General features: G+C 44.8%; 3 protein-coding genes across 9 annotated transcripts; 1 reads left to right on the top strand and 2 right to left on the bottom strand.

The window, feature by feature from the left end:
* Positions 1–7,558: 7,558 nt before the first annotated feature.
* On the bottom strand, positions 7,559–10,172 carry LOC311490282 (zinc transporter ZIP3-like). Of its 6 annotated transcripts, none has more exons than XM_084547693.1 (3): positions 10,107–10,168; positions 8,931–9,202; positions 7,559–8,819 (listed from the first exon to the last, which is right to left on the bottom strand). In XM_084547693.1, exons 2-3 carry the CDS (start codon positions 9,135–9,137, stop codon positions 8,091–8,093), a joined length of 936 nt encoding a protein of 311 aa, XP_084403819.1. In that variant the 5' UTR covers positions 9,138–9,202; positions 10,107–10,168; the 3' UTR covers positions 7,559–8,090. The 6 variants fall into 6 exon arrangements, with proteins under 6 accessions (XP_084403819.1, XP_084403820.1, XP_084403821.1 ...); XM_084547694.1 differs by having other exon boundaries at positions 8,931–9,199; XM_084547695.1 differs by lacking the exon at positions 10,107–10,168 and adding an exon at positions 9,571–10,090.
* A 1,325-nt stretch (positions 10,173–11,497) lies between these two features.
* sgta (small glutamine rich tetratricopeptide repeat co-chaperone alpha) lies at positions 11,498–18,112 on the bottom strand. Of its 2 annotated transcripts, XM_084548230.1 has the most exons (13): positions 17,975–18,112; positions 17,086–17,212; positions 15,573–15,676; positions 15,152–15,242; positions 14,674–14,773; positions 14,127–14,231; positions 13,425–13,560; positions 13,285–13,347; positions 13,166–13,203; positions 13,017–13,093; positions 12,764–12,968; positions 12,511–12,632; positions 11,499–12,221 (listed from the first exon to the last, which is right to left on the bottom strand). In XM_084548230.1, exons 2-12 carry the CDS (start codon positions 17,183–17,185, stop codon positions 12,521–12,523), a joined length of 1,131 nt encoding a protein of 376 aa, XP_084404356.1. In that variant the 5' UTR covers positions 17,186–17,212; positions 17,975–18,112; the 3' UTR covers positions 11,499–12,221; positions 12,511–12,520. The 2 variants fall into 2 exon arrangements, with proteins under 2 accessions (XP_084404355.1, XP_084404356.1); XM_084548229.1 differs by having other exon boundaries at positions 11,498–12,221; positions 12,764–13,093.
* An 808-nt stretch (positions 18,113–18,920) lies between these two features.
* On the top strand, positions 18,921–27,586 carry thop1 (thimet oligopeptidase 1). Its single transcript, XM_084548228.1, has 14 exons — positions 18,921–19,012; positions 20,063–20,269; positions 22,685–22,833; positions 23,001–23,108; positions 23,497–23,599; positions 23,817–23,974; positions 24,256–24,391; positions 24,635–24,777; positions 24,892–25,115; positions 25,256–25,457; positions 25,531–25,717; positions 26,124–26,252; positions 26,884–27,020; positions 27,297–27,586. The coding sequence occupies exons 1-14, from the start codon at positions 19,000–19,002 to the stop codon at positions 27,456–27,458; spliced, it is 2,058 nt and encodes a 685-aa protein (XP_084404354.1). The 5' UTR covers positions 18,921–18,999; the 3' UTR covers positions 27,459–27,586.
* The last annotated feature ends 46 nt before the right edge of the window (positions 27,587–27,632 follow it).

Genomic DNA, 27,632 nt, shown 5'->3' with positions numbered 1-27,632 from the left:
TGAAGTGTACCTCTTTCGCTTTAGGGGGGATGGGAAAGCAAATTCTCTTGGCATCCAAGGTGGAGTATTCTTTTAATATATGTTTTCTTTTGAAAGAAAACGGAAAAAATTCTTTGGTGAGAGTAGATCTCAGAAATTTGTTATTACATTTTTTCTCTAATAAAGGTTGGTTATTTATGGACAGGGTGAGTAATTCAGGTGTTATCTGCATGTACATTAAAGTGCCCTTAATCATACAGATGAGAGCCTGTGGAATTGCTTTAATTACAGCCCAGTAGTCGTTTCTGGAGCAATCAATATTATATTTATGATTAAAATCATCAAAATCTAACATGTTACCTCTCCCATCCATAAGATGTTGGATAGACCAAATTCCACTTTCCTTCCATTCTTTAAAATAAATTGACTTCTTTTTTATCAGTATGTACCGGTTGTTCCAAATTGGGGTATTATGTGGAGAAAAATTGTGTTTGTAGATAAGTTTCCAATAATGGAGGACTTGCTGGTGAAATTCAGACAGCTTAATTGGCAGTTTGCTAATCTCAAAATCACATGTTAATAAAAATGTAATACCTCCAACATCCATAAATATTTTTGAAGGCAAGTGAAACCAAAAGTGTTCATATTGCGTTATGAAACTTTTTAACCATTTTAGCTTCAGGGTTCCATTCATGGGGTCAAAGTCGATAGCATTTAGCCCTCCTTCTTCTATTGACTTAACTATGTCACCCTTTCTCATATAATGATGTCTATTCTTCCAAATGAAGTTATAAATAATTTGGTTGATGTTTTTAATCATGTTAGTAGGGATAGCTAAGGAGTATGCTGGATAATTAAAACGTGAGAGAGCTTCCATTTTAGATAATAAAACCCTTCCAAATATAGACAAATCTCTTTGCAACCATGAATTTAGAATTGTTTTACTCTTCAACATAATATTGTCAATATTGGATTTCTCTCTATAGTGTAAGTCCTTAGAGATAATAATGCCAAGATATTTAACCTCCTTTTTGATTGCAATACCTTGAATAGACACCAGGGGGTGATCATGAACTGCCATTAACTCACATTTACTGAGATTCAAACAGAGCCCTGAAGCCTTGGAGAAAACAGATACAGCCCTTAAAGCTTCTGGTACCTGTGTTGCATTTTTTAGGAAGAGAGTCGTATCATCTGCCAGTTGGCTTATGATTAGAGGTCTTCCCATAACATTTAACTGCTGGATATTTTCTGAATGTTTAATCATAACTGCTAACACTTCTGCAACTAAAATAAAAAGTAAAGGTGAGGCCGGACATCCTTGACGGATTCCCCTATTCACTGTAAATCTTTTACATGTTCCAGTTGGTAGAATTACAGCACTATTTATTTTTTTATTTTTTATTTATTTTATTTTATTTTTTTATTTAGAAAAACAAGCAAGGTGCTTACAAGACAAGGACAAAAACAGTGTAGAACATTGAACAAAATAAACTGTGCTAGTTGTACGTGTTGTGTGGGTGGGTGGGTGAAGAGAAAAAAAGTAAATAAATAAATAAAAAATTAAAAAAAAAAAAAAAAACTGAAGAAAGAAAGATAGAGAAAAAAGAAAACAAAAAACAAACAAACAAAAAAAAAACCTAAATAAATAAGTAAATAAATAAATAAATTGCAATACTAGTAAACAAAGAGTGGAGAGGGTGACAAGAATTCAGTGCTATCTGTTACATTATGTTTTGCTTAATTATAATAAGATGAATAATATCTTCCATGATAAGAATTATACAGAACCTTTATCTATTAAATAGAAGAAGAAAAAAAAAAAAGAGGGAATAAATTAATTAATTAAATAAATGAATCAATAAATAACAGTTTAGGAAAAAAAACACAAAAAACAGAAGTAACAACAAACGGCTCAGTCATTCATATGTGGGGTGCTGGCGGGGTTTGGGGGAACATCCGGGACACTATAGACCCCTAAGCACATGTTTTGGAGTTGTGACCAGTATGTATAGAATGAGTCAGTCTGATTGTGTTTTAATTTGTTTTTCTGTTTCGATGTGGTCAGATAACAGGAGGAGCCACTGAGATACTGTGATTTTTGTTCTGTCCTTCCAGTTCAGGAGGATCGTCTTTTTAGCGACTGTTAAAGCGATCAATATTGGTTGTTCATACTTCAGTGGCGGTTCAACTACAGAAAGGTCTCCTAGCAGACAGATAGTTGGGGAGGCTGGAACACTGCGACCTATAGCTATTGAAAGTGTTTTAATAACGTTTGTCCAAAGTTTCTGAACTGGTGGGCGGAGCCAGATGGCGTGAAAGGAATCATCTATAGTGTTTGTTGTACAGTGTAAACAGATGTTATTTTCTACCATTCCCATTTTGTATAATATATTTTGGGTGAAGTGTACTCTGTGCAAAATTTTGTATTGGATAAGTTGTAGATTGGAATTTTGTGACATTGAGAAGGTGTTATTGTAAATGCGTATCCAGGTTGTGATATCGTTGGTGGTTCCAAGGTCCCTTTCCCAGTCTTTTATGGTTGGCGGGAGGTTATTGTCTATGTGTATTAGGTGTTTGTATATTTTTGAAAATGTTTTCTTCTGGGTGGATAGTAATTTTATTTGATTTAACAATGGGGGTATTTGCAAAGTGTTGTTTATTATATTAGTTTTCTCTTTTAGGCAGCATTTTAGTTGTGAGTATTGTAAAAAACTGTTACTGCCAATGTTATAATGTTGTTTCAGTATGTCATGGGGTATGAGTGTGAGTGTACAGCACTATTTATGTCTTTATAGAACATCTTAATTACCTCTCGGAAGCATTTACCAAAACCAAAATATTTCAATGTATCCATCATGAAACCATGTTCAGCTGTATCAAATGCTTTACAGAAATCCAAAAACAAAATGAAGCCATCATCTTCAGTCTAATAAGTCTAGTACTAATCTAATGTTGTTGTGAATTGACCGTTCTCTAAGGAAACCAGATTGGGATTCACTGATAACATGAGGCCAACATTCTTTTAACCTGTTGGCAAAGATATGGGCAAATAGTTTATAATCGACATTAAGTAATGTTATTGGTCTCAGATTATCTATACATTTTTTATCCTTTCCAGGTTTAGGGATGAGTGTTATTAATCCTTGTTTCATTGTCGGCATCATGACTTTATTCATAAAACATTCCCGAATGGTGTAAAATAACAGTTCTTTGATATCTTGCCAGAAAAATTTGTAAAAATTTGAGGTTAGTCCATCCTGTCCTGGAGATGTTCCGACTGAAATATTTTTAACTGCTTTTTCCAGTTCCCACATTTCAATTTCAGAATCACACATCTCAACAAAGTCAATATTAAGAGAAGGAAGGTGGGTTTTTATATTCTCAAAGAGACCAATGGAACTTTCTCTGGAATATGAAGAGGTATATAAAGCTGAATAGAATCTGTGTACTTCTTCAGATATCAGTTTATGATCTGTACACTCTGAATTATTAATCAGAAGAACATTAATAGCATTCCTCACTTGTCTTCTTTTTTCTAGTGCACAGAAATAAGCAGTATTTTTTTCCCCCTCTTCTATCCATTTTGCTCTGGATCTAATGAAAGCACCATGGGCTCTTCTTAGATATAAATCATCTAATTTGGATTGGAGAATCATAAAGTTAGACATATCTGCATCTGACATTGGTGATCTTTTACAGCATTTATCAATTTCTTGAACTAAGTAAAGTTCTTGTTCTTGTACATCTTTGCTTCTTTGTTTACCAAATTTGATAGAGAATTGCCGAACTTTATATTTGAAAAATTCCCATCTATTACTATAACTCCCAATAGTTGTGTCAAATATAATCTCTAGTAGTAATTCTTTGATTTTTTTACAATAGTGTTCAGACTTTAGTAAATCTGCATTAAATTTCCAATTAATATTTCTTTTTTCAGGACTTAATTTTGGTTTCAGTTCCAGATATAATGAGCAGTGATCTGTTAGAGGTGCACTTGACATAGAGACCTTTGAAACATGTTCAGAAACATCCAGTGTAGATAGCCATAAATCAATTCTTGACATACAACTTCCATTGGGTTTTAGCCATGAAAATTGCTTAACCATTACATTTTTACTTCTCCATATGTCAATTAAAGAGTGTGTATTGCAAAATTCAAGAAATAATGTGTTGAAATGATGATCTGCAAATTTTGAGGGACATCTGTCCAGCCAATCATCAGGTGCAATATTCAGATCACCACCGAGCAAAATTAAATTTGTGTTATAACAGGTTTTATAATGATTTATAGCCTCAGAGACCTCTAAAAGTAAGCATCTATTCTGACTAAAGTTATTATATCCATAAACATTCATTATAATAATAAAACAACCTTCAATATTTAGAACAGCTGCCAACCAATGGCCTTTCTCGTCTGCTTTGTGCGTTATGACATTTCCCGGACATTTATTAAAACAAATAGCAACCCCTGCGGATTTGTTTGATCCATGACTGAACAGTATCTTATCTCCCCACTGGTTCGACCAGAAGGAGCAGTCTGCAGCACTTGAGTGAGTTTCTTGAAGAAAAGTGCAATGTGCTTTTCGCCCTTTACAAAACAGAAATATAGCTTTTCGCTTCACATTGTCTTTGAGTCCCCTTGTGTTCAATGAAACAAAAGATAAATTAGTGTTTAAACAGACCATCTGCTGGAGAACGTCACAGCAGTGTAAACATCAATTAACAGTTTAACAAAAGGTGCTTTGGTGTTGTAAACTAGTTAGAGTGTCTCCTCCTCAGATAAATTCCTCCGTATACCTGTTCATTGTAGATGTGTCAGACGTTCAGCTTGGATGCGGCGACCGTTTATAAATCCAAAAGGACCGCGGAAGTAGGCTTTTTCCCCATTCTTCCTCGCCTGGTCGACGCGGGGCCAGAGAGCTTCTCTCGCCATCCTGTCCTCCTTCGTGAGGTCCTCCATAAACCTGATACCTGCTTCAATGCAGACCCTGGATTCCTTCGTCAGTTTCCAAAACGCGTCTCTGTGTTGTCGTCTTGTAAACTGGATGATGATTTGTCGTGTTTTGTTTTCCGTCTTTCTGCCGATCCGATGAACAGTGTCCACAATGTCCTCCATATGTTCCTCCCATTGAGGGGCTATCTTGGTCAGTAATTGAATCACATCTTTCCTGGTGTCTTCGTTCATCTTTTCTTTCATTCCTCTGATTCTCAGGTTCCATCTCCGTTTATATCTGTCTTGCTCACTTGCTTTTTCTTTTATTTCAGCATTTACTGCCCTCAGGTGCTCCACTTCTTTTTCCAGCATTGAGACTCTTGTCTTACAATCTTTGACCTCCGCAGCATTGAAGTCAGAAGCTCTGGTCAAACTAGCAATCATCGCACAATTTTGTTTTAGTTGCACGCCAAATTCTTCAAACTTTTGTTCTTGTGTGTCAAATCTCGCCACCAGTGTGTTAATTGCTGCAAGTATTTCGGAGTTTGATACCTCGTCTTCATTTGGTTTTGGTATTTTCCGAGTGTGAGCTCCTTTGGACGGGGTAGAAGGGCCGGACTCACCGGCTTCCTCTAACGACCGTTTATCCCCACTTTTGTCGGTGTCCATCAAAGCCTGTGAGGCATATTCGTGGTCCCTCATGTGGGAGCGTGATGAAAAGTTCTCTTTAGGCTCTTGCTGAGACATTTTACGGTCGTTTTTACTGAAAAACTACTCATAGACTACTTACAGACTTTAAAGGTATGTTCAGGGAGGATATACCTTCAATAAGACGAGTTTGGAGGAGTTTTTTGTGAGAGCCCGTGACGTGCGACCGCTCAGTTCGCCATCTTGCCGAACCCGGCTGCAGACAAGTCGGACACGGTCAACTTCGTGTAAACAATGGCGGATCTCGCGGTGTTTGCATTCGTTGTTGCCGACGAAATAGAAGCTTTGGAGTTACCGGAATTTATACCCGTGTTACAACAAGCATGCTGCATGCAAAGGATTGTGAATAGCAGCAAATCTACTGAATAAGGATTAAGTAGCATAGTGCTTTGGTCTCCAATCTTGGCCAAAATGAACTGCTGATTAGGCTACTTATTTGAATATTTACTTTTACACCCAAAGTCGTTTAGCACCTGTAACTCAACCATGAAACGAATTCACACAAAGATATTGAGATGGAGATTAAATGCCATTTGTTTTCATTTCTGGACAGACAGGTGTGAAGAAGAACCCCAAAAATCTACTAACCGTTAACAAGATTCGAACTACGGACGGCCGATCGCCAGACTGACGCGTTACCCACTAAACCAATTTAGGATGATACTGAAGAAGCAGTACTACGATATAAGTAAAGGATAATGGACGACACTTCTACAAATTGAATGCAAGCGTTCTAGATGGTAAAACGGCCCAACGCGAAGCCTTAGAATGTAACCTGCGTTGTGTTGAGCTCTGCACACGCCCGGACTCGAACCAGCAGCACCTCGGATCGGGAGGCGAGCGTGCTGACAGTTGAGCCAATAGCCCAGGGTATTTTTATTTTTTATTTTATACTCTAATGGAGTGAAGTCCATTATCTCTCTTATTCTACTGTTACCAACATGTTAAAAATGCCTTTTTACTGTTTAATGGAAGAAATGAACTCTGCATTGAACTGCAGTCAGATGTACAACGTTTTCAGTAGGCCAGCCTACCATTGTTGCAGAAATCACATATAAGAAGGTATCCCTTCCATTTCTGTTCATTTCACATATTCCAACATAACGAAGCGAGAAACGTCAAAATCATCATGAGGAGATTCCTCCCAAACTGCCCAATCACGTCTTTGACCTGACGTCATGAGGGCGGGTTTCCGGTCGTGCAGTTCGTGGAAAGCAACTGCAAGATCTGTCTGCAGGCGAAGACTCCCGCGATATTTTAAGGTCATGTGACATGGTGACGTAGTGGTAAGTCCCTCCCCGTCTGACTCAAGTCGGACAGGATTTCTAACCAGCATGCATTGCGTCCTTCCCAGAATGCATCACGTCAAGTCAGACTCAGACAGATCTGCATGAAGTCGAACGCGCCTAATGAGGAGGAGCAGAGGAGGAGCAGAGTCAATGAGGAGGAGCAGAGGAGGAGCAGAGGATTGTCTCGGCGCCTCCAGAGATGGAATGAGGTGATGTAAAGAAGATAAATGACAGCAGGTTATTTAGTTTGTTTGATAAAGACACAAATATTATTTTTTCCAAGGAGGTTTCAGTCATTTTAGTTCGTTAATATGTTGATGAATGTTCAAGAGTCCGTCCTGTGGATGAGTCGCTATAGAAACAGGATGTGACATAATGTCCCGTAGGACCGTGAGAGTTGTAAAAATAAGTCCAGAGTATAATCCATCATGTCCTTGTACCAGGTGGAGGTAGAGCAGAGCGTCGTATTAATGAAACTAAAACATGAGTGAGTCTGGAGGAAGTGTGGGCGGGGCATCAACATCACGGCTCCACGTGGCTCCGCCCTCAGACCATACTGATCAGACTCTGGATCCAAACTCACAAGATGGCGCCACCCGTATCCCCGGGAACATAGAGTCAGTTTGACCAATGAGAGGAAGAGGAGACGTGTAAAATACTCATCCATCACGTAAAGTGACACGTCTGTGACGGTTCATACGAGCAGAGTGAACGCTGTAGAGGAAGGAGGGACGGCTCATCCAGGACCTGGATCCACACGTAGTCTCTGATTCATACACATCATCTGAATCTGTTTGAACGTCTCTGGTTGGTTGGTAGACTCTGGATCATAATGAAGTTCAGACACTGGTTCCTGCTCAACTCTTTATTTCTAATGTGAAAGGATTCTTAATATTAAAACATATTTTCTGTTCAGGAACTTTAAAGAAGCAGCTGGAAAACATCTGAGCGCCATCGACACAAACTGAAGCTTTATAAAAACACGAGAAAACATTTAACATTAATATTTCAGCTTTTAATAAACTACAACAGACACGTTAATCAACCCTTCTGTCACCAGGAGACGTTTAAATAAAGTTTTCTTGTAAATAAATAGTTTCCTCTCAGTTCATCTGGTTTCTGGCCCCTACACAGGACTCTTATTTTGGTAGTGCTGTGTCGCTGCACTTCCTGTCCTGTCACCACTTGATGAAGACGAGCGCTGCCAGTACTGCGTAGCCGAGGATGAGGAAGAGGACTTTGAGCAGCCGGTCCTGTTTGTCGTCCAGCTCCCGGGACAGTATCTCAAAGAAGGTGACGAACAGGAAGGTCCCGGCGGCGAGGCCCTGCAGCACCACCGACACCACGCTGCCCGCCAGCGTCTGCGCCGACTCGATGCCCATCCCCAACGCCACGCCCAGCGGGATCATCAGGCTCACCGTCACGCCCAGCTTGGCGGCGTCCCTGATGCCGAGCGACGCCTTGGCCACGCTCACGCCGAGGGCGATGGCGGCCAGAGCCTCGTGCACAGCCACGCCCAGGAAGAGCCCGCCCAGCTTGGCGCCGTCGTCCTGGAGGCCGAGCGCCAGGCCCTCGAACACCGAGTGTGCCGACAGAGCCAAGACCAGACTGACCAGCCGCAGAGGCCCCGCCCCCACCAGCTCGGCCGGGCTGAAGTGTCCGTGCTGGTGTCCGTGGGGACGTTGGACGCCACCAGGCGAGATGAACGGTGTGTCGTACTCGGAGTCGCTGCCGGCCTCAGAGCCGCCAGCGTTGAAGGTCTCCAGGTTGATGAAGGACGGCGTCTCCTTCCTGAAGGTGAGGACGGTCTGCTCCACGAAGACGGTGAGGAAGAAGCCAAGCATCATCATCGTCTCCGCCAGAGGATAATCGCTGCTGATCTGCAGCTGCTGGAACACGACCCCCACCTGAGGACAACAAGTCAGCATGTCAGGTGACTCCTCCCACAGGTGAGTCAGGTGACTCCTCCCACAGGTGAGTCAGTTGACTCCTCCCACAGGTGAGTCAGGTGACCTTACCTTGTCTCTGACGGCCGGCAGCAGAGCGTTGAAGCAAGTGGCGAGGAACACACCTCCTCCAAACGAGTTACTCAGAGACAGCGGCCGCCGGTAACGGTGTGCCTTGTCGTGGTCGGCCAGCAGGAAGCGCACCGGGACCAGAACGCCGGCCAGCACCAGGCCGAACAGTCCCAGCATGCCGAGCAGCTTGGCCGCCAGGATCTGCATCCTGAAGCTGCTGCGCCGGCGCTACGACCAACACGACGCCATCTTCCTCCGGTCTGCTGCTTCTACTGGACGGGAAGGTCAGAGTTCATCAGCTGATCTGGTCACAACACAATGAAAAGGTCAGAGTTCACCAGCTGATCTGGTCACAACACATGAAAAGGTCAGAGTTCACCAGCTGATCTGGTCACAACACATGAAAAGGTCAGAGTTCACCAGCTGCAGAAACATCCAAAACCAGGACAACATCTCCCCCTCGTGGTGGAACAGGACATTACGATACTACGTCTGTTTTTCCACTTTTATTTATCTTTATTTTTAATCAACTAAATGAGTTTAAAGAAACTAGACACATTTTAACAGTTATCATTCTGTTTATAATTTATTTTCAGGTTTGTCAGGACTGAGCCAGTACCTTGTTGTTTTATTTTATTACCTTCTAAAGAGCTCCTCTTCTCCTCTTATTATTAACTTCATCTGATCAGAGAGGCGCAGAGACCAATGAACTGACCCCACATCATCCAGCTCTTGGTCTGTTTTTAATAATTAACGTCGTCGCTCCAGGAATCAAACGCGTCAAACCACCGGACGTGCAGCTTATTTCCTGTAGACGCCTTCAAAATAAAACGTCATCGAGTTCGTAACTACCAACTATTGAATCTTTATATAAACTATTATATTTATAATAAGGATTTACTTTACCAAACATAAACAGTAGTTAAAATATTGATTTACCAACTTCAAGTTTGTCAAACGCAAATCAATAAAACCTGGAATGCCCCTCGTTTCCGCTAGCATGTCGAGCTAATAGCGGATAGCTTGACAGCTAACTCGCTAGCTGCTGCTAGCTCGGCAGTTAAAGGAGCTAACTCCCGCTGAAATCCTCTGAGCTCGGTTCTGTCTCAGTGGGATCTGGACTTCAGCTCAGCGGGAACATTTTGAACAAGAAATCATCATCAGAACCGAGTTTACCTCCGTAGATCCGTCCGGTAACGGCAGGTGTACCAAAAACACTTCCGCACTTCCGAGTCTTGTAAATCCTTGGAGCTAATTGGCGGATCTGCTCGTGACGTACCCGGAACCAAAGACAATTTAAAATCGTTGGATAATGAACGTATGTTATTGTTTTTATTATTTCACAGATGTAGTTTTTAAAGTATTTCCACTTTACACCATATAATGTTATTATTATTATTTAATTATAAACTTTATATTTTATTATTTTTTCATACTTCTGTCAGATTATCACAGCGTTATTGAATCCTCTCATGTCGATCAGCTGGTTTTGTTCTTGACTCTTCATCAGGTTGAGTTTGGAAACGGGACGACTGTCGGCCGAGTCGATGCAGGAACATGGAGGAACTGCTGCTCTGGGACGAAGGACTCGGTCTGGGGCGAAGGACTCGGTCTGGGGCAAAGGACTCGGTCTGGGGCGAAGGACTCGGAAGGACTCGGTTTGGGACGAAGGACTCTGTCTGGGGCAAAGGACTCTGTCTGGGGCAAAGGACTCGGTCTGGGGCGAAGGACTCGGTCTGGGGCAAAGGACTCGGTCTGGGGCGAAGGACTTGGAAGGACTCGGTTTGGGACGAAGGACTCGGTCTGGGGCAAAGGACTCTGTCTGGGGCGAAGGACTCGGTCTGGGGCGAAGGACTCGGTCTGGGGCAAAGGACTCGGTCTGGGGCGAAGGACTCGGAAGGACTCGGTTTGGGACGAAGGACTCGGTTTGGGACGAAGGACTCGGTCTGGGGCAAAGGACTCGGTCTGGGGCGAAGGACTCGGTCTGGGGCGAAGGACTCGGTCTGGGGCGAAGGACTCGGTCTGGGGCGAAGGACTCGGAAGGACTCGGTTTGGGACGAAGGACTCGGTCTGGGGCAAAGGACTCGGTCTGGGGCGAAGGACTCGGTCTGGGGCAAAGGACTCGGTCTGGGGCGAAGGACTCTGTCTGGGACGAAGGACTCGGTCTGGGGCGAAGGACTCGGTCTGGGGCAAAGGACTCGGTCTGGGGCAAAGGACTCTGTCTGGGGCGAAGGACTCGGTCTGGGGCGAAGGACTCGGTCTGGGGCGAAGGACTCGGTCTGGGCTAAAGACATTCACAGGTGATTAAACACCAACTAACACTAGATTTAATTCAAAATAAACATTAAATCTCTGGCTTCAGTAGTTTTCTGAATCATCAGTGTTTGTGTCCATTAGTCGCCTCAGACTGACCTGATGACCTCTGACCCTGACAGCTCGTCACTCATCCATCCAGGACTTTCTCAAAGTCATAAGAACGTTTCAACAGTTTTATTCGTCTCAACTCGAGTCTTTTAAGTTTTATTAATCAAAACTGAAAAACTGAGACAGTTTTAATTATCTTGACTTATTTATCTGCCTGCTCATTTATTTTCTTTTGACTTTTACCAAAGTTTAATCAACATTAATCTACATTAAGTGTTTCACAGGTGAAAAACCGCATTAACTCAGCATCATGAAACAAAATCTAACCTGAGTTTAACAACCTGCACTTAACAGTCATTTAACAAACATTCAAAAAACTTTAAACTGAAGTTTAAGCAACTTAAAATAACATTTAAGATGAACACTGGAGCAACATTAAAGCTTTCATGGTCAGAGAGCAGACTGGAGCCGTTGGCTAATTAAACTGGAGACTTTAATACATTCTGTTTGACAGTGGAATCAGACAGGAGGAGTAAAACGTTGACGCTCCTCGCGGCTCCATGTGGCCGAGGAGATATTTGTTCATTTACACTAAATGAATCCGACACTCATTCTCTCGCACACACTCAGATAAAAGGAGCAACTAAAGCATGTGAAGTTACACTGTGTGGTTATTCGAGGACGTTTCAGGCTCCTGGTGCAGCTTCATCCACGGGTTTGATAGCGCTCCTCGTAAAGACCACACAGAGCCGCAGGAAGTGGGCGGAGTTTTTGGTGACGTGGCTCCTGAACGAAGCGGGACGCCTCGATCGCGTTCATGCAGGAACTATTCAGTGATGGAGAAACACAGCTTCCTTTTAGTCCTTCGAGTTATAATGATCCAGACCAGAAAGAAAAAAAAAAAACGCTGACACAAACCTGTCCGACCTGAAACAGACCAGAGACATCACAGCATGAATGAATGAACAGGTGTGTTTACCTGATCAGACGCATCAAACACTTCCCTCTTTTAGTTTGATAGTTTTAATCAAGTCGCTCTATTGGCTCAGTGTTTCTGTTGTTTTCATTAAACCAACGTTTACCTGAGTTTAACCATCATTAAATCTCCAAACAGGAAGTTTACCAGCAGCCGTTGGAGGGACTCTGACTTCCTGTCAGATCTGGTTTCTTCTTCTACAGATCCAGGTGAATGTGACGTTCTGCTGTGGCTATTTACCGTGCAAGTGTCATGGCTGCTCCTCGTTCCCAGCGCTCGGCGTCCGGTTGCGGATTTGACTCCTCAGCTGTTCAATGAGTTCAGGGTTCTGCTGCTGCATCTGCTGAGCGAACTGCTGACCTCTGACCCGCAACAGAAGAAACGGAGCAGCAACGTTAGCAACAACGTTAGCAGCAACGTTAGCAGCAACGTTAGCAGCAACAACAACAACAGCATCAACTGGCAGCTTCCATCAGAAGCCTCAGATACGTACGCCTGGATCAGTCCAGATAAATCTCCGGCTGCTGCTGCTGCTCCAGGAGCTGGACCTCCTGCTGGACCTCCTGTTGGACCTCCTGCTGGACCTCCTGCTGGAGCTCCTGCTGGACCTCCTCCAAGACCTGCTCCTAGACCTGCTCCTAGACCTGCTCCTAGACCTGCTCCTAGTCCTCCTCCTCCTCCTAGACCCCCTCCTAGACCTCCTCCTAGACCCCCTCCTAGACCCCCTCCTAGACCCCCTCCTAGACCCCCTCCTAGACCTCCTCCTACACCGGCTCCTCCTCCTCCCATCCCACCATAAGCTCCAGACATCATCCCCGACATCCTGAAAGACAGAAAAGTATTAGTTCTGACAAACCACAGAAGAAGAAGCAGCAGCTGATGGACGGTGACTTACAGCTGCTGGACCTGAGGGTTGTTCATCAGAGACGATGCCTGCAGACACAAAGAGACCGACGTTTACACCTGGAGGGAACAACTGATCCTGGTCAGAAGTTTATTTCCGTCACAACTCACCATGTTCATGAAGCCGGGGTTACTGAGCAAACCGGCCAGATCGACTCCGCCCATCCCTGCAGTCTGAGAGACACAATCAAATCAAACGTCACCGACTCACAGCACACCATCACCGATCTGGTCCTCAGATCTGATCTTACCGGACTGGACGTGTCCATCTTCTCCTCTGCGATCTTCAGGTTGGTTTTGTAGGTGTCGTTGTCGGGGTCGAGCTCCAGAGCTTTCTTGTAGTAACTGACGGCTTCTGTGTGTTTGTTGAGGCTGGCCAGAGCCAAGCTGAAACACAGAGAGACGCATGAGGAGCAGCTGGTGACCAGATGTTCAGCCTGTGTCTCCGAGAGATCAGGCTTTAAACCATCCAAGTGGCTTTTATGCAAACGTATTTTATTTGTTACTAACTTTAATATTTTAGTTAAAAGGAAAATAAGAGACGACCTCCATCAACTATCCACCACATGGTGACTTGACTGACAGAACCTGAACCCTGGGCCTCTATTTGATGCATGGTCCTTTGTCTCCATCTAGTGGTGTAATGGTGGTACTACAGACAATAAACAATACAACCATCTTGTAGTGACAGTTAGCTTAGCGCTGCTACGTAGCATGCCTTGTTGTGTTTGAAGAAACGTTTCCTCCGAGTGTTCAGCTCTAAATGATGGAGGAGAGTTTAGGTAGTTCATTGAATCGTCTTTGGGTTATTTCTGGCAGCTGGAGCTACTACGATGAATTATGAAGTGATGGGGTCGTGTTTATTTGAGGGTTAACACCTGTTGGTTTATGGTAAAGGTTAGCGGTGAGGGAATGATCTGTGTCGACGGTAGAACCGTGAGTGTTGCGTTTACCCCATCCGGCCGTAGGCTTTGCTGTAGTTGGGGTCGATGTTGATGGCCTGTTCACAGTCCTGCACGGCTCCGGCGTAGTTCCCCAGTTTACTGTAGGCTGCAGCTCTGCACACGACAAACAACCTTCATCAGTCTGAGTGGAAGTCACATTTACTCAAGTACAGCTTTGAGCTCATTTACAACTTTACTACACTCAGACACAATGCTGAACCTTCTCTGCCTTTATTAGTCAATGATGAAAGATTTTACATGAAAACATTTGAGCAACAAGGACTCGGGTCAAAAGAAGCGTCATAGAAATTAGCTTTGTCTTTCCCCTGATTGACCTGTTGACCTTCCGGACTGAAGTCAAACAATCAAAGACCTAAAGCAGCTTGAACATCCTGATGAATCAACAGTGTTTCAGCAGCATTTATATGTAAATGAGGATTTTATGGTATTTATACATATTTGTAGTTTACAACACAGGTCAGATGTAGAAGGACACAGGAAGTCTCAATGAAAACATTTCCTCCTGTTTGTTGTTGAGTCGTGTCCTCAGACTGACCTGTTGCAGTAGTAGACGGCGTTCTGAGGGTTGATGGCGATGGCCTTCGAGTAAAACTCAACCGCTGCTGCAAAGTTCTCCACCTTCATCTGGTCGTTACCTGCAGACGAGAACAAACTGAAACAGTGGTTCTCTACCTACTGCTGTTTCAGAACCATGAACAGCTGTTGGTTGTGTGTGTGTCATCAACAAGCTCACGTCTCAAAGATCTGACTTGTCCAAGTGTGTTTTATTCAAAACGTGTTTGTTTGCTCTCTGCTGTGCTGGGTATCAACTGAAACAAGAGAAGGTTGAATTGTGTGTACGTTGCCTCCTGTAGTGGAATCAGGAGGATTTTGTAGCCAGATTCACTTTCAAGAGGTAAAAACCCAACGTGGAACACTTTGGGTTCTTTGGTTCTCCACATGGAGAGTGGGCCTGGTTCTATTGTTACTAGAACCTTTGTGGTATTTCTCTGAACTCTTGAGGTCAGACTCACCGTCACTCTTGAGTCTCTCGGCCTCTGCTCTCTGCTCCTCGGTCGGGGACGTCGGGCTGGAGTTGTTGTTGACCTGCGACTGAGCTGGAAACTGTCAGAAACAAACAGAGTCAGACATGAAGACTAAAGCGTCAAAGAGTCCAGGAGGACATGGATCGATGGACGTCTGTCTCTAAACTCAGAGTCAGAGCTTCATTCATGTTCTGGACTAAGATTTGTAAGAAGAGAATGAAGGAGATTTAAACCAGTTTAAACCATAAACCCAGCCCTGGATCAGCTGATGGACTAAACAATCATCGTCTGTGTCTTTGTCCAACCACAGTCTCTTTGACATCTTTGACGGATGATCAGACAAAATAAGGACCAAGCAGCAGGACGGAGAACATGAGCTGTTAGGTGAGGGAGGAGACTCTGACGCTACCTTGGCTGTGACGGAGTTAAAGATCTCTGGTAACGTCATGGGGACGGCCAGACTCTGGTCGTCAGTGGAAACTTCAAACGCCGTCTCCAGACACTGGACAGCAACTGGAGGAAGACGAGAGGACACAAACCAATCAGATCTCCTCGAATCAAAACATGGAGGACGACGGAGCCCACCATCATTTGGTTTAGAAACAGATTAAAACCTCAGACTGATGGATGAGGAGCAGAGGATCTGGTGGTGGTAACCATGGTAACCTTCACTCATCATCATCAGGTGAGGGACAGAAACATGGAGGTAGAAAAACAAGATGAACCAAGATGGAATCAATGTGGACAGAGACGATGGAGACGTGGAGACATCTTGGTCGTCTTCTAAGACTCTACACATTCAGGACTGGAAGAGGACATGGAGGAGGACATGGAGGAGGACATGGAGGAGGAGGACATGGAGGAGGAGGACATGGAGGAGGAGGAGGACATGGAGGAGGACATGGAGGAGGACATGGAGGAGGACATGGAGGAGGAGGAGGACATGGAGGAGGACATGGAGGAGGAGGACATGGAGGAGGAGGAGGACATGGAGGAGGAGGAGGACATGGAGGAGGACATGGAGGAGGAGGACATGGAGGAGGACATGGAGGAGGACATGGAGGAGGACATGGAGGAGGAGGAGGACATGGAGGAGGACATGGAGGAGGAGGACATGGAGGAGGACATGGAGGAGGAGGAGGACATGGAGGAGGAGGACATGGAGGAGGACATGGAGGAGGACATGGAGGAGGACATGGAGGAGGACATGCTTCTTCTCTTAAGCTCTTGCTTCTCCTCTTCCCATTCTGTTCTCCCTCATCATTTTCCTCTTTTCATAATTCTTCTCCTCTTCCTCTCTCTGCTTCTTAAACTCGTTCTTCTTCTCCCCGTTTCTCCCTCCTCCTCCTCTCACTTCATTTTTCACCGCCCTCCACTTTCTTCGTCTGTCATTATTTCTTCCTCTTGTCTGTGAAGGTTCATCCAGGTCGTGGTTTATCCAGAAAAGGCAGCTGGACTCGTAGAGTTCTTTGAGAAGACGTTTCATCTGAGTATCTTCTTCAGTTCTTGGGTCTGATGGGAAGTCTGAGGTTTAAATAGGAACTCCTTGTTGTGTTAACAACCAGAAACCGGTGCAGCTCATTTCCATTAACGGTTGGGTTCTTACCTGTCGTTGTGGGGGGGGGGGGGACTGTGTTTGTCTCTGTCCTCTTCCCTATGAATGGACCTCTAACGGCCCTTGTCCATCAGACGCTCCTCTTCTCCTCCTGTCTCCTGTCTCTCCTCTTTTAATCCTCCTCTTATCCTTCCTCTATATCATCCTCCTCCTCATCCTCCTCCTCCTTCTTCTTCTGCTGTTCTATTTCCAGTAGATGTGATGCTCCACTTGATGTTCTGATGTAAACACATGTATCTGATTCCGTCTCCATGGAAACGGACCCTGTGAATGACATCCATCCACATGTGAAGCGCTGAGGACTCACCCTCCAGACTCTCCTGAGCTCCTGAGGACAGACCTCCTGACTGGAGCTGGTCGTGGAGAAACTGGATGATGGAGAAGGCGAGGCGCTTGTTGTCGGTCATGGTGACGGAGAATCAGACCTCGACACCCTGGAAACAACACAGCAGCTTAGCCTTTAGCATTAGCATCTGCTAACACCTGTGTATGGACCACAATGAAACAGCCCCATCTGATTTAAACAACTTCAGTCTGTGGAGAGGTCACTTTGATCTTATAACTCAAGTTAGCTGCCTCACTTTAGCTTAGCATGTTAGCATGCAGACAAGCGCCTCATTAAACAGCCGGTGAACACAACATTGTGTATATTAACTCCAACATTAACACATTTCTACGAAGCTCCAGTCAAACTGTTGGTGATTCACCAGCTTTAGAGAAGATCAGCAGGATGACTGAAGCTCTGGCAGCTTCTATGAAGTTATTGACTCTTAAAGCAGCAACTCATCTCAGCTGAAGTCAACCTGAACTACTGATGTATACTTTTCTCCATACACCCTGTATGTGAGAATAACGTGACAACAATGGGCGAAGCTGCCACTAAAGCTCCAATCGTTTTAACCCTAGAATTATTTGGTGAATGTGAGCTAAGCCGAATTAAAGAGTGTCTCTTTACAGCTCATTAAATGTCTTAACCTCCGCTCCAACCTGCTCCTGAGTTCACCCAGAACAACGAACATGCTGCGTTGCGCGAGTTTTGAACGAAGCTTGGCGTGACGTGTTCGCCACAACCTCCACACGATGCTAACGGCTAGCTAGCTGGTAGCTCTGCGTTGATTTCCACGGTGCTGCCGTTTCTATGAATCTGTCACGTCGACCGGTTCTGACACGAGGACACGGTAACACCCTCCTCTTACCTGCTGTCTCCGTATTCCACCTTCGGATTATCCCGGTAACGGAGAGTTGACGTTAGCTTCGCCCCTTCGAGAAGCCGTCACTAGCTAGCTAATAGAGCTTGTCGCAGAGCGATGCCGTCATCTGAAGGTGTCAGTGTAGTATCGTCATGGATTGAACATCCGGCGTGAAGGTACCAGCAAACACCGGAAGATAACAGTCAAACTCGCCTTCAGAATAAAACATTAAACGCGACATATGATCGCTAACTTCTGTAAAAACTACAAATAAATGAATAAAATTAATTAATAAATCTATAGAACAATAATAACTAAACAATAGTGATAAAATACAAATTAAATATAATCTAATTAATTATGTTTCTGATTCATAATTAGTGCATTAACCCCCCCACCCCCCCGCACCCACGTGACCCTTCACAGGACAAGCGGTTACAGAAAATTCATTAATTAATTAGTTTAATTTTTACCATAAATCAGTTCAAATCACATCAGCACATGAAAAACAAATGTGTCATCAAAACGTTGATATAATATCTATATGTGATAATATGATAAATGGCTTCAGATTATTTATTCATGTATTTATAAATATAATAAATATATAAGGTTCATTAAATAATAGATTAAATATGTGCTAAATGTAAAAAGAGAAATTATTAATACAATTTGTTTGTTTACATAACTTGCGAGGAAAATTAAAGATAAGTGATAAATGAAAATAATAAATCTGTTCTCGTGTTGAGTGTCGATGATTATAATTTAAATCTGACAAATAAATATTTTACAGCTAACACATACTTATAAATTGATATAACCACAAAATAAATATTCAAATAAATACGATTATTTACAAAGAAAGAGTTTATTTTTTTCTCTCGTTAAACGAATGCTCCAGTTTGAGGTTTATTTTGAAATGCCAGAGCGGAAGTGTAGTTCTTCTTCCGCTGCCTCTTTAATCCTGAGCCGCAGAGCCGCCTGTCAGTTAACCACACGGACTACACCGACCTTCATTCATTCTGAGAACCATGGGGCCGACAGGTGAGTCCTGGCGGGAAGCTTTTAACGGGCCGGAGCCGGTTTAACGGAATAAATCAGCGGCAGGTTTCCTTCCCGTTACAGACCAGCAGCTTTGATGTGAGGCTGTCATAGCTAACGGTATCTCAGCTAGCTAGCTGGCTAGCTCCATGCTAGCACCTGGAGCAGTTCGTTAAACTCTCCGGAAGACTAGACTTCACATCAGGTGTCGGCTCAGTGCAGAATAAATAAGATAAATGTAATATGTCAGAACAGTGCGTCACTTCCTCTGAGTTCCGTCTTCATGTTCTCTCCAGGTTTGTGTAGCATGTTAGCTAACGAGCTAACTAGCCTCTGAGCTAACTGAATGTTGAGCAGCGAGTTGTTGTTTAGCCTCTGACACACTGAGCTACAGGCGGGTCACCAGTTAACAGACACACAACAGTAAACAAACGAACCAAAGTCCATTTAAAAATCTGTCAATTTAAAACTCGACATCAGTTAAATGAGTGAACAGCTGTGATGGATGACGTCAACCTGTTCATGAAGTCTGCTTCAATCTGGAAACCAGACAACACAATGTTTCCTCTAGAGTCCATCAGTTATTGGGTCAGTGTCAGCTTATAGTCCCCTCACCTGTCCCTTCACCTGTCCCCTCAACTGTCCCCTCACCTGTCTCCTTACCTGTCCCCTCACCTGTCCCCTCACCTGTCCCTTCACCTGTCTCCTTACCTGTCCCCTCACCTGTCTCCTTACCTGTCTCCTTACCTGTCCCCTCACCTGTCCCCTCACCTGTCTCCTTACCTGTCCCCTCACCTGTCCCCTCACCTGTCTCCTCACCTGTCCCCTCACCTGTTCCGAATAGTCCTCAGCTGCCCCATAGTCTCTTCATTTGTCTTGTAGTGTCTTTGTTTCATAGTGTTGTCACTTGTCCTGTAACTTGTCCCACAATGTCCTCAACTGTCCCGTAACGCTCTCACCTGTCCTGTAATATAGTCACCTGTCCCCTATTGTCCTTACCTGTCCTGTAGCCTGTCCTATATTGTCCTCTCACCTCTAACTTGTCTTGTCCAGGTGAGGTGGTGTTCGGCAGCCCGGTGCCGGTCTGCTCTGAGAACCGTCTCCGCTGGGACCTGACCCCGGATCAGATCCATCAGCTGTCAGAGGAGCTCATCTCCAGCACCAAGAAGGTTTACGACCTGGTTGGAGCCGTGGAGCTCGACGCCGTCTCCTTTGAGAACACGCTGAAGGCGCTGGCTGACGTGGAGGTCGAGTACACGGGTCAGTGATTAAAGAACCAACATTTAGATTCAAATGAACCATAAAGGTCAAGTTAAATAAATAACTATCAGACAAATATTTTACCATCTGTAAATATTTCTAATTTTACAGTCAATAAATATATTAATAAGAGAATGAATCTAACATGTTGAGGAGAACCAACGGATCCAAGGTCTCAGATGTTCAGTCGTTCATCGTCTGAACTCACTGGAGTTAAAATAACAGACGGTGGAGTGAAGCGGTCACTAGAGAGGTCTGGACTCATCTGTCCACCAACACCTGCAGGACAGAGGACAACAATTCAGAGAAGACGGATGGTTTGAAGACATCTACGTCAAACTGGAAAACCTGTCTTGAGTTTCTGGACGTCGTTAGAGAACCAACTCTGAACAGAACAAACAAACAAACAAACCTGGCCCCAACGACTTAATAATTCATCATGGAACGACAGTAACGACCCAGAAAGACCCAAAATCAGTCCGTCAACGTCAAACCAACCAGACGTCAACATCAGATCAGAGTCTGGGAGTCGCCGTCATGATTCAGACGAGAACTCAACAGACTGTCTAGAACAGATGCTAATGGAGATGCTAATGGTTAGCATGGTCCAGGTCATGGTTCATCCTTAAAACCAAATCTGAACCTAAGACATCTGGACTGGTTGTGTTTGTAGAAGACGTTTCCCTCATTGGAGACCGGATCAGAACAGGTTCCTCCAGGTCCAGGTCCAGGTCCAGGTCCAGATCCAGGTCCTGGTCCAGGTCAGTATCAGGTCGCTACCAGACTCTAGTCATGTGACCTTCAGGTGATAAAACCTAAACTCCTCCTCCATCATTTAGAGCTGAACACTTGGAGGAAACGTCTTCTACAAACACAACAGGTCCAGACATCAGGACTAGTCCTGGTGTCCTGGTGTCCTGGTGTCCTCCATCTCTAGTCTCTAGTCTCTAGTCTCTAGTCTAGTTGGATAATGTTTGAACCTCTTTACGGTGTTAATGAACAGTTTCTGAGTTTATTATGTGTTTACTTGTTGGAGGCTAGTTTATTTAAAAGGACTAAAACGTGACTGAAGCCCAGTCGGGTCAGGACCGTGTTGTTGACGGTTCCATTCCCGTCCAGATATTTCTGTGTTGTGTTGGTGGACGGATGATGAGGTTCATTGTGAAGCTCTGAGTGAAGCTCTGAGTCAGCACTCGTCAGCAGTTACAGAGAAAGAACCAGACAGCGCTGCCACAAAAGAGGCCGAGGCTTCGCTCAAAGGCAACGATGCTGCTGCTGCTGCTGCATCATGTGATCAGAGACGGCCAATCAGATTCAAGCCTGATCAGAGAGGGGCGACGAAAGAAGACTGAGTTAAAGAAGAACTCAAAACCTCCTGGAATATACATTAGCTTCATTAGGTACACTGGCCACAACATTAGGTACACTGGCCACAACATTAGGTACACTGGCCACAACATTAGGTACACTGGCCACAACATTAGGTACACTGGTTAGGTACACTGGCCACTTCATTAGGTACACTGGCCACTTCATTAGGTACACTGGCCACTTCATTAGGTACACTGGCCACAACATTAGGTACACTAGACACTTCATTAGGTACACCAGTTGATGTAGAAGCAGCGTCAGAAAGGTGGTGGTTGACCTGATGATGATTGTGGAGGATGGAGTTAAACTGGATTGATTTGAGGAGATGATCCATGTTTTAGAACCAGCTACAGTTCAATAGATCTACACAATGAAAACACAGTAGAATCAACATCTCTCTCTGTTAGTAGAAACTAAAGCTGAACACCAGAGTCACTGGTGTACCTAATGAAGTGGCCAGTTCTCAAACCAGCCTCATGACCAAGGTTCAGAAACAACTGAAAACAGTTCAAGTACTGAAGCCAGAGCGAATATTAATATTATATTATATTAATATTAATATTAATATTAATATTATATAATATTAATATTAATATTAATATTAATATTAATATAATATTAATATTATATTAATATTAATATTAATATTATATTATATTATATTAATATTAATATTATATAATATTAATATTAATATTATATAATATTAATATTAATATAATATTAATATTAATATTAATATTATATTATATTATATTAATATTATATAATATTAATATTAATATAATATTAATATTAATATTAATATTATATTATATTATATTAATATTATATAATATTATATTAATATAATATATATATTTTATTTATTTGGAGCCTTTTCAACTCTTTTTATTTCCTCATTCAAAGTGAATAAAATCATAACTGTTGATAAAACTTATCGTCACATCTGTTTGATTTAAACTATGAACCTTGTCTCTTTCCCCGCCCATATTCTCATCTGACCCCGCCCCTCACCTGTTTGCCCCGCCCCTCACGTCTCAGTCCAGAGGAACATGTTGGACTTCCCGCAGCACGTGTCGTCCTGTAAGGAGGTCCGAGCGGCGAGCACCGAGGCCGACAAGCGTCTGTCGGAGTTTGACGTGGAGATGAGTATGAGGGAGGACGTCTACCAGAGGATCGTGGCTCTGGAGGTGAGACAACGTTTACAGGTGAACATCAGCTGTTGATTGTTGACAACCAGCTGCTTCGTTCTGATCGTCCTGCTCTGATCCAACAACCGTAACGATGTTCAGCAGCATGTCCTCCTCATCAGCTCTCTGAAGGGTTCTACCTCCGTGTTCTTCTTCGTGTCTTGTAGAAGAAGATCGATGCTGGAAGCCTGACCCCGGAGTCCAAGCGCTACATGGAGCGACTGATCAAACTGGGGAGGAGGAACGGCCTCCACCTCCCCAAGGAGACGCAGGAGGTGAGACAACGTTTTTATTTTATCTGTGTTCATCACAAACCTTCAGACTGACAACGGAGACAAACTGTGATCGACAGAACTCACACACTTCTAGTGTTAGCGTTAGCGTTAGCTGCAGCAGTTTGTCTCTTGAGTAGATTTATTAATAATAAACAATTATAAATCTATTTTCAGAGTAGTCATTAATTATTTTAGTCACTAAACAATGAACAAGTCTCCTGTTATAATAAACTGAATCTGAGAACATTTATGAACCGTTAAAGATCTGATATCTAATAAAAGAGACTGATTAAACTGCTGCAGATGATCAGAGCACGTTAACAGTCATGACTGTGTGTGGTGCTGCAGTAGAGCTTCCTGTGGTCTGACTCCTTCTTCTCTGTACCAGGAGATCAAGAGCATCAAGAAGCAGCTGAGCAACTTGTCCATCGACTTCAACAAGAACCTGAACGAGGACACCACCAGCCTGAGCTTCACCAGAGACGAGCTGGGTCGGTCCTCGTTTACCTGCCGTGGTCATGTGACCGCAACAAGGAAGCTAATCAATCAATCAGATAAATGATGCTAACCAATGCTAAAGGGTGCTAACATCCACTTAGAGCAGAACGTTACTGGAAAGCTACCTGGTTTAGTTTTAGAGGCTGATATGAGCAGAAACATGCTAGCTGTTAGCATCACTAAATGACTGGTGTGGTGTGATTGTCCCAGGCGGCCTCCCGGAGGACTTCCTCAGCTCCCTGGACAAGGACGGAGACAAGCTGAAGGTCACCCTGAAGTATCCTCACTACTTCCCCACCATGAAGAAATGCTTCGTCCCAGAGACTCGCAGGAAACTGGAGGAGGCCTTCAACTCCCGCTGCAAGGAGGTGAGACTAGATCTGTTCTCCTGGTCCCCTCAGCTGTCAGCAGGAGGAGGAGGAGGAGGAGGAGGAGGAGGAGGAGGGAAGTCAAAACCAGTCAGACCTGGAAGGACTTCACTGGACATCAGAGGAGAAGGATGGAATGAAACAATACATCTCATCTCTGGTTTTTAATCTGCTCAAGGTCGATCTGGATGTTAATCCAGTCTGACCCCTGACCTCTGACCTCTGACCTCTGACCTCTGACCCCTGACCTCTGACCTCTGACCTCCTTCTCGTCGTTGCAGGAGAACTCGAGGATCCTGAAGGAGCTGGTGCAGCTTCGGGCTCAGAAGAGTTCCCTCCTGGGCTTCTCCACCCACGCTGACTTCGTCCTGGAGATGAACATGGCCAAGTCTGGGAAGATGGTGGCTGGTTTCCTGGGTGAGTTGCTGTGCCACTTTATTAGGTACACCTTCTAACTGGGTCGGACCATTTGGTCTCCAGAACCTCCTTCACCCCTGGAGTCTGGTCCCATGAGCTGCTGAGAGAGATGATGGAGGAGGAGGAGGAGGAGGAGGAGGCTGTTGATGCTGCTCTGTGATTGGCTGACCTGATGCTGCTCTGTGATTGGCTGACCTGATGCTGCTCTGTGATTGGCTGACCTGATGCTGATGTCTGTTCCAGAGGAGCTGTCCCGTAAACTGAAGCCTCTGGGTGATGAAGAGCGAGCAGTCATCCTCAAGCTGAAGGAGAAGGAGTGTCAGATGAGAGGTCTTCCCTCTGAGGGACAGCTGCACGCCTGGGACACTCGCTACTACATGACACAGGTGAGGACCCCCACCATGCTGTTACCGTGACAACAGAGACCATCTGTTAGTGATGAAGAAACACTTCTCACCTCTTTTCTTCCTCCTCCTCCTCCTCCTCTGCTCCTGGTCCAGGTGGAGGAGACCCAGTACGCTGTGGACCAGAACCAGCTGAAGGAGTTCTTTCCTATGGAGGTGGTGACCCAGGGTCTGCTGGACATCTACCAGGAGCTGCTGGGTTTGACCTTTGACCTGGTGGAGGGCGCGCCCGTCTGGCATCCTGACGTGGTCCTGTACTGTGTGAAGGACCGAGGCAGCGGTCGGGTGGTCGGCCAGTTCTACCTGGACCTCTACCCCCGGTCAGAACCCGTTCATACAAGTAGAACCACCGTTACCATGACGACACCACAGAGAAACATGTCTCACTTCTTCTTCTTCTCCTCCTCCTCCTCCTCCTCCTCTCTGTTGTGGCGTGACGTCTCATCGCTGCCCCCTGCAGGGAGGGGAAGTACGGCCACGCCGCCTGCTTCGGCCTCCAGCCCGGCTGTCTGCTCCCTGACGGCTCTCGCCAGATGTCGGTGGCGGCCATGGTGGCCAACTTCAGCAAGCCGACGGCCGACGCTCCGTCGCTGCTGCAGCACGACGAGGTGGAGACGTACTTCCACGAGTTCGGCCACGTCATGCACCAGCTCTGTGCCGAGGTCAGACCCTGAGCTTTAGGCCTGATCAGTGTGTGTCTGTGGAGGACGTGTCTTAACGTGTCTGGTTCCTCAGGCCGACTACGCCATGTTCAGCGGGACTCATGTGGAGCGGGACTTCGTGGAGGCGCCGTCCCAGATGCTGGAGAACTGGGTCTGGGAGAAGGAGCCTCTGAAGAGGATGTCCAAGCACTACAAGACCGGCAGCGCCATCCCCGAGGACATGCTCGACAAACTCATCAAGTCCCGGCTCGCCAACACCGGTACGCCCCCTACAGGCAGACACAGGGAACCTCAGGTCCTTGTGTCTGGACGTCCTGAAACATCTTACTGAAATAATTCGCAGCTCTATTGATTCAGTCTGAAAAGATTTAAGTTCAAACTGAGCAGAGATGATTGAGGAGGACACTCTAACATGGTTTATATCAGTGTTAATGTTATTAGTTTATTGTGTTTTCTCCTGAACATGCAGCGTTGATAGAACACAGAACAAGAACTGACTGAGACCGGATCTAAAATGTGCTCAGGAAACCAAATCTGAAAATAAGTTATGACACTAAAGCAACAAACAGAGAAGACGGGACATTTAAGGATTCTTTGAGACGTTGTGAAGAGACACAATAATACATGTTAATAAAACATTGGTTTGATCACGTGACTCTGCTGCAGGACTCTTCAACCTGAGGCAGATCGTTCTGGCCAAAGTGGATCAAGCTCTGCACACCAGGACCGGACTGGACCCTGCGGAGGAGTATGGACGTCTCTGTCAGGACATCCTGGGAATCCCAGCGTCCTCAGGTCGAGACACGTTAAACCTGAAACTAGAGAAGCTGCAGCTAACCAGCTAGCCTCAGCTAACCAGCTAGCCTCAGCTAACCAGCTAGCCTCAGCTAACTATTTATGTCTCAGTCATCATGTCAGAATTTCTTCTTCTGTCTCAATATTTCATCAAATCTAAAAACAACTGACATCAAACATCTAGTTTTATTATCTTCTGTCCTTTAGAGTCTATCACATGATTCTACATCAGCTATGAACCACATGGTGACTGGACTGATAGAATCTGAGTCCTGAGTCTCAGGTTCATACGTGGTCCTTTGTCTCCATCTAGTGGTCTAATGGTGGCACTACAGATAATAAAGTTAGCTTAGCATTGCTATGTAGCATGCCTTGGTGACTGGTTTCTCTGGGGAGTTCCATGTGTGAACAACATGGAGGAAATCTCCATCTTCTTCTGGATTGTATAATGATCACAATGGTAGAATGTGATGATGTCCAGGAGAAATAAAATGTCCAAAGGTTGAATTGTGTGTACGTTGCCTCCTGTAGTGGAATCAGGAGGATTTTGTAGCCAGATTCACTTTCAAGAGGTAAGAACCCAACGCATGCATACGACCTCTGACCTCTGCCCTCTCCTGTCGTCCTACAGGAACCAACATGCCGGCGACCTTTGGACACCTGGCCGGTGGCTACGACGCCCAGTACTACGGTTACCTGTGGAGCGAGGTGTTCTCCATGGACATGTTCTACGCTCGCTTCAAACAGGAGGGAATCATGAACCCTAAGGTCAGCCCGAGGCTGGAGGTAGAAATAAATATACAGAGTATTACTGTAAACATGTTTAAAACATTACATCTGAGCAGTGATGAATTATTGACACGTGGACATGTCCCCACGTCCTCCCTCTTCCTGTCTCATGGACGCTCACTGTTAGCGCTCCAGCTAGCTACAGGACCCAGGAGACCTGTCACGTCGTCTGTCTTTATCTACAGCCTGTGGTCTGAGGACATATTCCTATTTGTCTTCACACTGATTTATTCTGTCTCCTGATTGGTCCTCCAGGTGGGTCTGGACTACAGGAAGTTCATCCTGCGTCCCGGCGGCTCTGAGGACGCCTCTGAGATGCTGAGGAAGTTTCTTGGCCGGGAACCCAAACAGGAAGCGTTCCTGCTGAGCAAAGGACTGACAGTGGAGCTGGACGCCAGCACACCCTGTCCCTGCTGACCAATCACAGCAGCCGGCTCAGCCAGAGAACAATGGACTGAGGTTTTCTAGAAAACTGTAAAATGGCCCCTGAATAAAGTGATCTGAGGTGTCTGAAAACGTGTCATTAAAACTACAACAGACCTGGACCGGCCCTGTTCCTTTCAAAATAAAATGAGTCCAGAAAGAGTCAAT

This window comes from Chelon labrosus (genome assembly GCF_963514085.1).
Source record: "Chelon labrosus genome assembly, chromosome: 7".
NCBI lineage: Eukaryota > Metazoa > Chordata > Actinopteri > Mugiliformes > Mugilidae > Chelon > Chelon labrosus.
The sequence above is the reverse complement of the archived record's forward strand: the minus strand, read 5'-3'. Positions and strand labels throughout refer to the sequence as shown.